Raw genomic sequence first — 14,568 nt, forward strand, 5'->3', positions numbered from 1 at the left:
GTCCTTCCCATAAGATAAAAATATCATCCAAATATCTAATACAGGTATGGCAAAATGGAACAAAACCTTGATGGTCTGAGATACTTTCTTTCCCACTCCAACATAACCATGCTGGCATAGAGACCACCACAGGCAGAACCCATTGCCACCCCTTGTTTCTGCAGATAGTATTTTTTATCAAATAGGATAAAATTACTTCTAAGGACCATATCTAAGATTTGCTCATACATGTTGATTCTCTCTTGTTCAACCCCTTTTACTAGGAAGTATTCACAAAACCACTCTTCCCCTACATCACGTGGAATAACAGAATACAATTTAACAACATCAATAGTAACAAAAAGAAAATGTTCAAAGAACAAAATAAAAGTGAAAAAGCAGCAAACCAAAGACCAGGAAGGAACTGGACCACAAAACATATAAACTTTTGTTCGTTTAATAAAACACCACAGACTTCATCAGAATAAATACAAACACTTAAAACCACCCTTTAAATACTTATCATGTGCAAGAAATCATCCAATGGCAAAATGCTACAAATAAATTATTTAAATAGCCATTGTGATGTCATAAAAAAATTAAAATACACTACAAAATTGCTGCAAAAATGCTGCTGACACTATGGGTCTAAAAGGGGGGGGGGGCACTTCTGCATTTGTGGACTTTAGGAATACCAAAAAGAACTGCTAACTTCGGGTGTTCAACCTATAAGAACATGTAAACTGAGTGTCCAATATTACCTTGACAAAACAAATCAAATAATAAAGTATTAATACGCTTGAAACACAATAAAACTTCATTTATATTGACCTGTTTGTAGTTTCTATGGTCACTCAAAAGTTGTAACATAGCATTTTCATAGTCCACAGTATGCATAATGGCTAAGACCCCACCCTTATCTGCCTTCATTACTCTCAGATCCTTGTTAATAGCTAAGTCAATTAATGCTTTCCTCTCTCCCTGAGTAAGGTTATCAGTAATGTGGGACCATCTACTAATGTCCCTAAAGTGCTGTTCACATAGTGTACCAAAAACTTGTAAGGAAGAGCATAAGGCAGGATTATAAGTACTTCTACATTTACATTGTTCTGTGGGTAAAACAGAAGTAGACAAACCATCAAAAATGAACTTCAAATTCAACTTTCTTAAATATAACTTAAAATCCATAAACAAATTTACTACATTCACTTTGTTGGAAGGAATAAATGTAAAGCCATGTTGTAACACCTTATAGGTGTCATCTGTTAAATTAACATCAGACAAATTTAAAATGTCTATACAGAAATTTAAGTTCTCTTTTTGTTGTTTCTGTTCCTGTTGTTTCCTTTCTTCACTTGTTCCTTTTTGTGTGTGGACTGAACTTCTTTCAACCACCTTGGGATTCTCTGCACCCCTAATTTGTCCACTAAAAAAGGTCCATTCATTGTGGACATAGAAGCACCAACATTGGGAGAATTATTAACAACATTTGTATTGCCAGCATCACACTGACTAGAAACAGAAGTAGAAGCAACTGCCTCTGTAAGACCATTTGTACTATCAAATGCACCAGTTATTTTCACAGTTTGTACTGATGTTAAACATTTAGGTAAAGGATAGGCAGTCTTGTCTTTATAGGCAGCCACGTCCCTCTTCAATTTTCTTTGTTTCCTATTAATAATGGTTGCCCTCTGCCTATCTACTTTGATGGAAATACCCTCATATAAAGTAGAAAAGCACTGGAAACATTTGGATCCCCCTAACTTTCATGCCCAATATTTCCATGTCCGTTTTTAAGTTGGTAATATTACATTTATAATGGGCAACCAGCATTTTCATCAGGGCGACACCAGTACCATAAAAAGTTCAGTCAATTGCTGGTACAAAGTGCCCCCTTGTTGAACACAATTAGGAGTCTTACACATTCTTCTAAATAAGCCACTTCTAACTGCAAAGAAATTATTTTTAAAGAGTTTTTCCAAAGAAAATATATCATTTTTGCAAATGTCAAACTCTTCTAAGCAGCTACTTTCAGTAGTGGCACTTACTTGTGTTTCAAGACAGTCCAATTTGAAGGGGTTTTCAAACTCACTAAAAACATGAGAAACCACATCTTTGTGTGAAATTGTGCTAGCTGAAGTCCCAACAACACCATTAGGACAAGATACACCATTGCTGGATCCACTGAATGAAGAAACACCTCCATCTTTGTTTCCCACAGCCAACTGACTGAGGGAATGTTGTACTGACATCAGCATGCTACTAGCAATACTGCTCTGTAGCTGAACTCCTCCTCCTTGGTTACCTTGACAACGAGAAAAGCCTTCACGGGTAGCAGTAATAATATTGTCCATAAAAGGTCCATTAGACACAAGGGATTTGTCTAACATGAATGGGTGGTTAAATTTAATAAACAGTCCTGTGTAAGCTCACTTTCTGCATAATGCTGCCCAAACACCTCCAAAATTATACATAAATGGCTAAGCAACTCCAAAGAACAAAATAAAAGTGAAAAAGCAGCAAACCAAAGAAATGGAAGGAAACGGACCACAAAACTTATAAGCTTTTGTTCGTTTAATAAAACACCACAAACTTCATCAGAATAAATACAAACATTTAAAACCACCCTTTAAATACTTATCATGTGCAAGAAGTCATCCAATGGCAAAATGCTACAAATAAATTATTTAAATAGCCATTGTGAAGTCATAAAAAATTTAAAAATGCACTACAAATTTTTTAACATTACATATATATAAAAATAGGAAAAATTATATATATATATATATATATATATATATATATATATATATATATATATATATATATAAAATAGTCAATAATAACAAACTACTACACAATGTTTCATCAGATAAAGCCCATTTTATAAACAACTACATCAAAGCCTTTGTAACTGAAGAAAACACTTAATGCTAATAGTTTCATTTAGTCCTGGAGGGTAGTCTGCTCTTAAAGCTATCTGCCATTTAGTTTCCCTACATACTAATAAGGCTTTAAAATTACCCACCAAAGGACCACAGTCTACTTTATGTAAGACAAAGAATGTAAATTTCTTAATATTGTTACATAATAAAACATGTTGTGCCAGTGCATTATTCCTGTCTTTGTTTCTCACTGCCAACACATGTTCCTAAATCCTTCTACTTAATGACCTGATGGTCTTGCCAACATAAAAACTGGCACAAGAATTACATATTGCGAGATAAACAATACCCACAGAATCACATGCAAACCTGTCCTTTGCCCAAATAACTTTCTTGAAATGTTTCAACTCAACAGAACCTGAATTGGCTATGTATCTACATTGCCTGCAATGACCACAAGCAAAAGTCCCAACAGGGTCTTTGGCCCCATTGTGTGATGTTCCTAGAAGTACTTTCAAGTATACTTCTTATATTGCATACTTTTTTATAAGTGAACAAAGGTTCATTACACAGGACTTTCACCAGTTCAGAATGTCCAAGCAACACCTTCCAATTTTCCTTAATAACACGCCTAATAATGTCCATTCCATCTGAAATGGGCAATGGGAAGGCTAGCTCAAACACCTTGACAGTAAGTCACACATATGAACATTCATTGCAACATCAGAGAAATGATAAACTTTAAAATCATTTCTACTGTTAAATTCAATATGCACAGGTGGGAGAAGTACATCATTAATTTCATCTTGTGTAAACCTAGGAGATGGCCTACTACAGGTAATTTCTCCCTCCTCTGTGTCAACTTCAGCATCAGAAGGGGGAGAAGAAAAAGTCAGATTGTTGTATGTGTGACTTACTGTCAAAATGTTTTACTTTTGTGCCCAACAAGCACTTGAATTTAGTAAACGCACTTCTTGACATTAAATTATTTGTAAGAAAACTTAATTTAAATGTTTTATTTCAGGGAACAGAACATGTGAAAGAACCTTTCTCAATTTCTAGCACAGACAACCCCCCCTCCCCATTCACTCAGCTTTGGCCAATTTTGAAAGGGTCTGTGAGTTAGATTTTAGAGCTTTATCTAACAGACTTAAACATTATAACAGTAATTTAAATGGTGAAGAAGAGCTAGGACTGCATTTTTTGAGACAACTACCTGGGCTCAGAATCATGAAACCAGACAAGGGGGGTGTTGTGATTATGAACATGGCAGACTACAGTTTAAAGGTGAAGCAATTTTAGAAAGCAATACATATGATATGAGTTCCCTAAATTAACTACACAGTACTTACCATAAAATTAAAGATTTCTTAAATGATTTATTTATTGATGGCCTCATTTCTATTCAGGAAGTCCATTACCTTTCTGTTGAGTTTCCAATTCTCCCAACCATCTTCAGATTGCCTAAAATACACAAGAGCATTGAACAAACCCCTATGCATCTGATTGTGGATGCTAGGGGTTCAATCACCCACCCTCTAGCAAAGTTTCTAGATATTGAACTTAAGAATTTTTTACTGAAAGAAAATCACCAATGTATAGACTCTTGGGACTTTCTTAAACAGATTAACAATACTATTTTTAAAGAACATTTTCTTTTTGTTACTATTGATGTTGTTAAATTGTATTCTGTTATTCCACGTGATGTAGGGGAAGAGTGGTTTTGTGAATACTTCCTACTAAAAGGGGTTGAACAAGAGAGAATCAACATGTATGAGCAAATCTTAGATATGGTCCTTAGAAGTAATTTTATCCTATTTGATAAAAAATACTATCTGCAGAAACAAGGGGTGGCAATGGGTTCTGCCTGTGGTGGTCTCTATGCCAACATAGTTATGTTGGAGTAGGAAAGAAGGTATCTAAGACCATCAAGGTTTTTTCCATTTTGCCATACCTATATTCGAAATTGGGGTGATATTTTTATCTTATGGGAAGGACCTAATTACCTTTTCCACCTTTTTATGGAATTTATTAACATCAGAACATCATTTTTGAAGTTTACATACACAATAAAACAAAATTGTATTGCATATCTAGACATCCTTCTCATTAAGGACTCCCAGCACCAGAGATTTATTGCAGAAATATTCAGAAAGAAAACTTATTCCAACTCTTTTCTTCACTTTGACAGCTGCAACCCCTTTTCACAGAAACGTGCAGCGGTTAAGGGGCAGTTTGCCCGCGCGGCATGTATGGTTACCCTATGAGAATCTTTTGTGTTGGAATGTCAGAAACTTAAGGACATGTTCTACTCTAGAGGATATATTTACAGTTTATTGAGAATATTATAAGAGAAGTTATGGTTAAAAGGCAGCATGGACATTTTATACCCATTCTAGGAACACACATTCAGTCAGACTAACCAAGAGGTTTCCCATGATTTAGCTATTGTTGAACAAACTAGATGTCTACTTGATTCTTCAGAAGTAGTGCATATGGGGAATTACAATTCCCCAGGTTTACACTTGATGAGTTACACCATTAACTATAAATCTAGTTTTTCCACCACCTTTTCATGTGAGGCCCATCTTATTAAAAAAATATTAATGAAAACCTGGAACCTATTAATGGGTAAAAAATATTTTTTTGTATTCTATAGGTGAGTGACCTGTTTGCATTTTTAGGAAGGGGGCTAACCTGAAGTATTTATTTGAACATTTGTATTTTTCATGAGCTAATGGGCACATGTCAAAATGTGGAACATGCAAATTCTGTTCATACATTCTTGAAGTTGGTGAGACCACTGTTAACATTAGAGTCAAAATACCAGGGAGACTTTCGTGTGTTACGGAAAGAGTTCTTTACTGTGCAATTTGCTCCAACTGTCCTTGTTTCTATGTCAGTAAAACCAAACGTAAACTTAAAAACAGGATTAGTGAGCATGTTAGGAACATTAGAGATAAATATGACTGTAATGCACTGACAAAACATGTGAAGCTTAACAAAGGGCATCAGTTCAAATTCATTATTTTAGAAGTTCAAAAACATATAGAGAGGAGGCAGCTTGGCCATACCTTCTTGAAAGGTTGATTTGGCAACTTGGATGCTGTACATTGGCCTGGCCTTAATGACAGTTTGTCCATTAGTAGTTTATTAAAACTGAAAGCCCTCAAAAGATGAACTATATGTATAAACACAATTGGTTTTATGAATTAATATCAAATATTATAATCCATTTTTAAAAAATATATATTTTATATGTATTAATTCTTTACATTTACCAGCACTGTTTTCACTACTGATCTGCTACATTCTATGCATATTAATTTAAATTTTTAGAAAAATCTTTTGGAATATGTCATTTGCTTGCTGTCCTATTTATCAGGCTCAAAGCATATTAATTGATGGTGGGGTGTGGATAGAATAAAACACTGTAACAACTGCTTTTTATACATCTATTTATATATTTTCATACCAATTTGAGAAATTCTTATATCTCTATGTGTCTTGTGCATTTTACTTCTGTGTTTATTGTTGCATTTTACGTGTCTTATGTCTTATGACTGCATTTAAACAGTAATGAAATATTTTGCATGTCAGTTTCCCTTTAAATATGGTATATGACTAAGGAAGCCATTCAGGATAATTGAGTCCAAAAGTTGTTTTTCTTCTTTGGTTAAATTAAAACGAACAAAAAAAAACTTATTGCAACTGTCAGCTTTAAGTTTTCTAATATGCAGCTCTCATGTTCATTCAAAATAAGATAAATTAGGGTACAGGGATGTTTTAAATAAGCTGCTTCAATAGAACTGAATAGTGTTTCCCTCAGCACAAGTATTGTTCTTAAAAAATACAAGACCATTTCAGCTTCCAAGTGAACAACTTCAAGTCGGCTCAGGTGTAAATAAAGCTCATTCATGCTGAAAAACTGAAAGTAACCCTTTTTTCAAACTGTGCTGCAAATTAATCACCTGTAAAGATGGACAGTTAAACATTTTAAATCATTATTATGCAATATTTTAACAGGGGTTGGTTGAAGTTGGAGGATCGTCCATGTCTTCTGTCTACCATGGATGAGCAGTCTCCTATTTTAATGTAAAGATACCAAAGTGACTGATGACAAGTTGTTGATGAGGAATTCTTGCTGTTTGCAATGCTTCCATAGTGGCTCAGTGGAGTAAATTCAAAAGGGCTTCACCCAAGGGGGGGGGTCATTGCTGTTGTATCATCACTTTCTGGAGTAATGTCTTCTTCCTTGTGCCCTTAAGTGATGACATATCTTTTTGGCCAGTGGGATGCCTGTTTCAATAAGTAATACTTATTATTATTATTTCTTTCTAACTTTTTTCTTTTTTGTGCATGAAGGATTTATCATGATTCTCTTCCATTGAAAAACATCCTGGAATGACAATTTCATCAGTATGAAAAATAGAATAGAGATTTGATTGGGGGAGTAAAGTCAGCTGATGTACTGACAATTAATTTTAGGTTGTATTTGTCTGAGTTTTGCTATTCTGATGATGTTTATTAATTAAACAATGAAAATACTCAACCATAAAGTTTGATCTGCACTACACTTCCAGCATTTTTTGTTTGTATTGTTTTTATTTATTTGCCCTTTGAGACCAGGATAGTCTGACTACGCAAAGCCCATTTTCTGTGGAGGCTCAGGAAGAAAAGCTTCAGCAGATACATTTAAGATGCGCATGACAATTTTTTTTACAAAGCTACAATACATAGATGGTTCTTAGACATCTAAGTTTAAACAGGTAATAGTTCTGTAGCAACACTATACAAATACAAAATGGGTATGTCACCAGACAGTGGAAGTCCCAGCCTATCCCATTAAAACAGGACAGATGTGCATCTACCTTTAAGCACAACTTAAACCAGCACCTAAACTCCCCCTGGCTCTCTTCTTGATCATACCCTGACTAACTTTCTCTACCTCTCAGTTATCTAGACTAACACCAACCCATACTTCTCCAGCTCTCTTATCCTAGCCTGTAAATAAATAAATAAATATTATTTACAATTATAACTATATACTGCTTTTCATCATGCCTATGTAAATGAAAGATGTATATTGTAAAATGCCGCTGTGCTCCTGACCCAGTCGGCTGTCCTGTCTTTAACGCGGAACTATACCCCTTCTCACGGTTCCCACCCTGAAAGGCTTGCAATGATAGAAGGATTCCATCCAGTTGCATATTAAAACAGAAAGCCACACTGGTCTGCCCACAATACTAAAAGACTATCAAGGTACTACCCCACTTCTCATGGCTCCCACCCTGAAAGGCTTGCAATGATAGAAGGAGTCCATCCAGTTGTGTATTAAAATGGAAAGCCACACTGGTCTGCCCACAATATTAAAAGACTATCAAGGTACTATCCTACTTCTCATGGCTCCCACCCTGAAAGGCTAGCAACGATAGAAGGATTCCATCCAGTTGTGTATTAAAATGGAAAGCCACACTGGTCTGCCCACAATATTAAAAGACTATCAAGGTTACTACTTTTAATGTACTTTCTGTATGTACTGAATAACTAAGCTGTTCTGGGTCTACAGCACTATCAGCTAGCCCTCAAAAGGTCCTTATACAAATCCCTCTCCTTCTAAATTTGGCAAAATACAGTAGAAAATGCTAAAAGTATACCTGGAGGCTACTCACTATATATAGCAGCTACAGAACTCATAAAATTCTAAATATTAGCTGTATAATGCTGTAAAAATACTGAAGGACCATACAAATTAAATAAAGTAAGTAAAATCCCCTTACATTGAATATACAGGCTATAAGATTCTTTTGGTCTGGTTAAGCCCCACTCCGCTCACCCTTTGGGCTCGCTCCATGCCCAACCCTGCCCCCTATTCCCACCCACCCCCACTACTGCTACATTTATAACCCCATAACCACACCCCCTCCTCTCCTTAACTAACCATAAACTAGGAAGTCATTTAAGGATCCATCCCTCCTTTACTAGGCAAAAAAAATACTTTTGCCATCTACAACAAAAACATCAAAATAAACCTCAAAAGTTCTGGGTTGGTATTAACAAACTCCTTCACCCAGGGCAATCCACAACTCCAGCCCCTTCATCCTCAACTCAAAAACCACCAGCTGCAATTGCTAACACCTTTAACAGTTTCTTTACAGAGACTATCCAGTCCCTTGCTAGCAAACTTACACCTGTTTGTTCCAACTCAGGCACCCCCATACCCAGTGCCCGACCTTCCTTTAGCTTCCAACCAGTTCCCACCCCACTTATCAGAGACCTAATTAAAAAACTAAAACCAACCACCTTATCTGCTGAACTCCACCCCACAGACTACCTGCAAAAAGCTGCAGATGCCATAGCATAGCCTGTCTCTATTTTAATCAATAGAAGTCTAACTGAAGCCTCCATCCCCTCCATTTGGAAAATATCCCATGTCATACCACTCCATAAAGGTGGCATCTCCACTGAACTGTCAGACTATAAACCTATAGCCATTCTTTCTCCCCTGGTCAAAGTTATGCAGAAGTGCATCCATAAACAACCCCTGCACTACCTCACTTAGAATAATCTGCTGGCTAACTCTCAGCATGGCTTTAGGCCATATCACATTAAAACCTCAGCCCTCCCCTCCTTCTCCAATGTCATAAATCCCAATCAAACAACAGCAAATTATCCTCAGCCCTGTTTCTCAATCTCTCCAAAGCCTTTGACATGGTTAACCACCAGTTACTTTTACATACCCTTAAAACAATATCCCTAGATAACCATGCTAGCCAATGGTATCAATCTTATCTGAGTGGAAGACAGCATGCTGTCTTATGGCAGGACAAACTCTCCACCCTTGTACCCATTACCCCTGGAGTCCCCCCGGGCTCTATATTAGGACCCCTTCTTTTTTCTCTATTTATCAATGACCTTCACACTGTCATCCCAGATGCAACCTGTATACAATACATTGACGACTCCACCCCGATGTTTTCAGCCTCTTCCTCAACAGATCTCCTCACTTTATCCCAGCAAACCTTCAACACGGTTGAAAATTGACTGTTTAATCAACAACTGATATTAAACCCTAATAAAACAAAGCTACTGCTCTTCTTCCCTACTCAGAAGTCCTCTCAATCTTCATTTACTATAACATCTAATAATGGTACCATTATCTCACCAGATACCCATAACAAACTCTTAGGAGTTATAACAGAGAACAACCTTTAATACAACATGTAAGTCAATCAAACAATTAAAACCATTAATAAAAAACTTGGCTCCCTATATAAAAATAAACCTTTCCCTACCCCTCTAGCTAGGACCGCCATTGCCTGTACTCATCTACTTTCAATCCTCCTTTATGCCTCCCATATACTCACTAACTTGAGCTAATCTGATCTCAGCAAACTCTCAAGCTGCTATAATCACATTGCCAGGTTTGCAACCGGCACTGCCTATAGGACACACCACTGTCAGAACCTAAACCTCTTAGGATGGCTAGAATTCCCTAGACTAATCCAGTATAACCAACTCATTGTTACATTCAAAGTTATTAACCAGCCAGAAAAAATGCCCTCACTCAAAAACATTATCCATCCCTACAATAACCCTAGGCCACTTCGGTCAACTATTAAACTGTCGGTACAAACTGTTAAAGCTAACAACTCAGATGGGGACTCTCTATTTGCAAATTCAGTGGGCAAAACTTGGAATTCTCTCCCGGCTGACCTTACTCTAGAACCCTCACTTACACGCTTCAAGAAAAACCTAATACAGTATTTTAAAACTCACTGGCTATGCCCTTGCTCTAAACTTGACTAAATCCTCCTTTGCTATTGTTGTCTTTCAGCTTTTCCCGGTTAGGGGTCGCCACACGGAACTCCGGTCTGCTAATGATTGATAGTAGATTTTCACGGTGCTGAGTTACCAGCTCGATGCCCAACCTTCAACGAAGGCACGCCCATTCACACATGTCTTTCGGAATGCCACTCGACCTGCGGGGTGGACATGCAGACTCCACACAGAAGGCACTCCCCCGCACACCAGCTGAGAATCGAACGGGAGAACCTCTTGCTGTGAGGCAACAACGCTACCGCTGCACCACCACGAATCCTCCTTTGCTACCATATGATAAATGATACTCTAATTAAATTACTATTTATTTACAGCTACTGCTTTGTAACCTTACTAGTTATTGAAATGTGAGATTGTAATTTGTATTTGGAGATTGCTGAACATAAGCTATAACTTATACTTGTCTTTATTATCATTTATCTGTTTGTATGTTTGGAGATTTTCTCCATGGGCCTCCATTGAAAATGGACATGTATTCATTCGGACTATCCCAGTCAACAAATGTAAAATAAAAAATAAAATAAAAACATTGCAACACATTTATTATTATATAGCACTTTTATGTAAATCCAATTGAATTAACCTCTGTCTTGATTGTATTACCCATTGTATGATTCTAAAACCCCATTTCTACAGTTAAGAAACTGATTTTTCTCTGTAAATGGTTTTGTATTTTTATAAGTTTAATGGAGCTTTTCTCCCCATGCCTCCTCTGAGAATGGGCCTGAGTGCCCAGTTGGACCATCAGACCATCATAGCAAACCAAAGGCAATAAATAAAAAAAACAATAAATGCTTTTCTTCTGTGGTGACATTATATATGATATTAAATTTCAAATATAAAACATTTAGCATGCAAACAGTTCATATGCACTATATGTGACAAACAGTCATTAACTGTGACTTATAAATGGCAAGCTATAAGTAAGCTGATTTACATTTTGCCACTGTTTCTCTGAAATAGTACTTCATTGTATCTCCCCCATTAATCACCTACATTTTGTCCTCAGTCTGTGTTGCTTTGTTCTCATACACCGTGGGAACACATTTGTAGCTTGTTTGTCTAACATCTGTGACGCATGATTCTCTTCCTTCCCTATGTGTGCCAACACACTTTAGAAATGTATCACTTTTGTCACTTGCAGAGTGCTGGCATTTTTCTGCATCTGTGTGTACCTCTTCTAAAACTGACACATAGGTTGATAATTTTATTTATGCACTCCAAAGAGAAATTATATTTTAACATAACATGCTGAGTATGATTAAAGGACAAACTTAGCTCAGTGTATCTGCATCAGCTGCTAGAGCAATTTATGCATAACTGTGTTTCCTAAACAAGTGCTTATTTTCCACAAATTAAAAAATAACTGTAACTAAGAAAAAACAAATTTAGATGCAAACATCAACATTTGAAACTAGCAGCAGGATTTTTTCCTTCTGCCAGTAATATGTTTTACATTCTTTGAGATGAACCACGTTTCGGCATTATTAACAGCATTACATGCTTGTATTAAAATAATGTCAACACATTTTTGTTCTTTGCCCCTCTGTGACTGTTTATAAGAACCATAGTAGTATACACCATAAACCTAATGAATATGCAACATTGCCTGTAATCATCTCTGTTAGAAAAGGTTGAATAATAAACAACCACGTGCTCACCTTCAGTCAGCATGCTTTTCAGTGTAATACAGAGGTGTTGCTGCCTATAGAATTGTTATAATTTCTAGCCTTCTGTAATAACTGCATTAATGTATAACAAAGGGACATTGAATACAGAGAGCAAGTTAGTACAAATAATTTGAATTTAGTTTATCTCCTGTTTTAGGTAGAAGAATTAAAGGAAAGAAACATGTCAAGTACAGTAGATGAAAGCAGCACATTTTCTTCTGGATATACACTGCAGGAACTGAAGACCTTTCCAAGCTTGGACACTTCTGACAGCTAATAGCATAACCTGGTGATCTTCTTATGTAGGGAGAGAGAAGGACTGCAAAAGGGAGGTGACTCTATGCCTCAAGAGAAGCTGGGAAACACTGTAGGAGCTATATATATATATACATATGGCACCTTGACGTGTACCTGGTATTGCTAAACAGATGGACCTCAGAAAACTTGTTCAGGACCAGTCTGTATTTTGAATGTGACACTACAACCTCTCTATAAATCTGGCATTATGGCCCATATTAAATGTCTGTATTATGCATTCCTAGAATGCACTGTCTACAACACCAAGAAAGGAGAATGTTTCAGTATAATATGATACTAGAAGGGTTAGTTCAGAGTAATGTATTTTAATGAGAATTCTTTTGTTACTATAATAATTATATGCTTCTTTGTCCTTGTGCTCAGGTAATATCCTCTTCAGACCAACTCATATTCTGCATTTCACTCTTTTTTATGTTTTCTTTCATTGCAATGGATTTATAAAACCAGCATTTCAAACGAAGACTAATACAAACCATCAACTATTGCTGTTTTGTTTGCCCTAATAGGAAAATGCATTTTGGCATGTCAATGTAATTGTCATGGTTCTGTGTCAGGAGGTTAGTCTGAATCATTTTGAAGATACCTAGGGTGTACAGAATGAAACAATTGGCCTGAAGATTGATGTTTACAGTACGGAATTCAATTATGTTGCATGTCAGGCAAGACAATTTCATAAACATGTTAACTAAAAAGGTAAAAACTGTCAGTATGGTGTCATAATCTGCTTTTCAAATCTATTAAATTACTGCTTTTGAATATTTCCTATTGCATTTGGTATAGTCACTGCATTTTTTCTGGTCATAAAGTTTGGCTTCCCTTGCTAATGTTTTCTGTACTGCATCACTTTGGCTGTTCAGGTAGTGGCTGCCATGGAAAATGGTGTGATTTAATTCACAGTTGTGGTTCTTGTTTTTGTTTATTTTCACTGTTTCGATAATCAGGAAAAGAGAGGGACACTGTCACCATGACACCAATCAGGTGATCGTTCATTACCGACGGTTAAGCTATAGTATCTGCTTCTTTAAGAAAGTTAATGTACTGCTTGTCTACACAGCAGAATAATTTTTGATTGCAGTTCTTATAGACTGGATTAAATAACGGATAATATGTTACCTTGCATGGACAGAGTGTGGGTTGTAGAGTTTAGGGTATGGTATATTTCTTGGCTTGAGGCGTACCTCTCATATATCCAGATATTTGGGAACATCCCTGATTTTGTTTCAGAATTTTGCTCTCTAATTCATAATATTTGTAATTTTGTGACAAAACAGTGAGGGTTAAAGTCATATATCACAGCTACATACTTTCTGTTCCTCCGAAAATGTACAGTAATATAAATTCTTGTATACTATCAGCTTCCTGTTAGGATTTTCTCAGTATTTAAAATGACTGTGACTTGGAGCCTTTGTCACTGATTGTTTTTCAGTTTATCTTTGATTTTAGAGAAAATAAGCTGAGGACAATGGTTTGTAGAAAATTAAAAAAAAATTTGACCTAATGAGGCTTTCTTAACTATAATTTGGTCTGATCACCACTGTCAGTCTTCATAAGAGACAGCATGGAGAGCAGAACAAATGGCTATATTGGTCTGCATTAACAATCAGAATGCAGTTTGTCTGTGGGGCTAGCATGCTGGAAAGGACTGAACATGCCCAGATTACTGTCCTTTCCTCAGGACAGTAAGAGGAACATTCTCCAGGCTGAGTTGCCCTCAGCAATGGCAGAGCTGAAGGGTAACATGTATCACCTACCCCGGGATTCATGAAGCTCGGCACAAGAATGGCATTAGGTTTGTGCCAACCGTGCAGCGTAGTGATGGCGCAGTAGCGCCATATGAATATGAATGAAGGCATGCTGCCACCACACCCACGTGC

At 36.6% G+C, this 14,568-nt stretch overlaps 1 protein-coding gene across 1 annotated transcript in view; it reads left to right on the forward strand.

Annotated features, from left to right (window-relative positions):
* Window positions 1–13,398, forward strand: part of LOC122799533 (P2X purinoceptor 2-like) — a 591,133-nt gene extending 577,735 nt beyond the window's left edge. The window contains exon 12 of the mRNA XM_044068662.1: window positions 12,534–13,398. Coding sequence (XP_043924597.1) covers window positions 12,534–12,653 — 120 coding nt within the window. The 3' untranslated portion in view covers window positions 12,654–13,398. The remainder of the gene's footprint in view (window positions 1–12,533) is intronic.
* Window positions 13,399–14,568: the final 1,170 nt, after the last annotated feature.

Source organism: Protopterus annectens, chromosome 4.part0, assembly GCF_019279795.1.
Source record: "Protopterus annectens isolate FY-2018-M chromosome 4.part0, PAN1.0, whole genome shotgun sequence".
Taxonomy (NCBI): Eukaryota; Metazoa; Chordata; order Ceratodontiformes; family Protopteridae; genus Protopterus; species Protopterus annectens.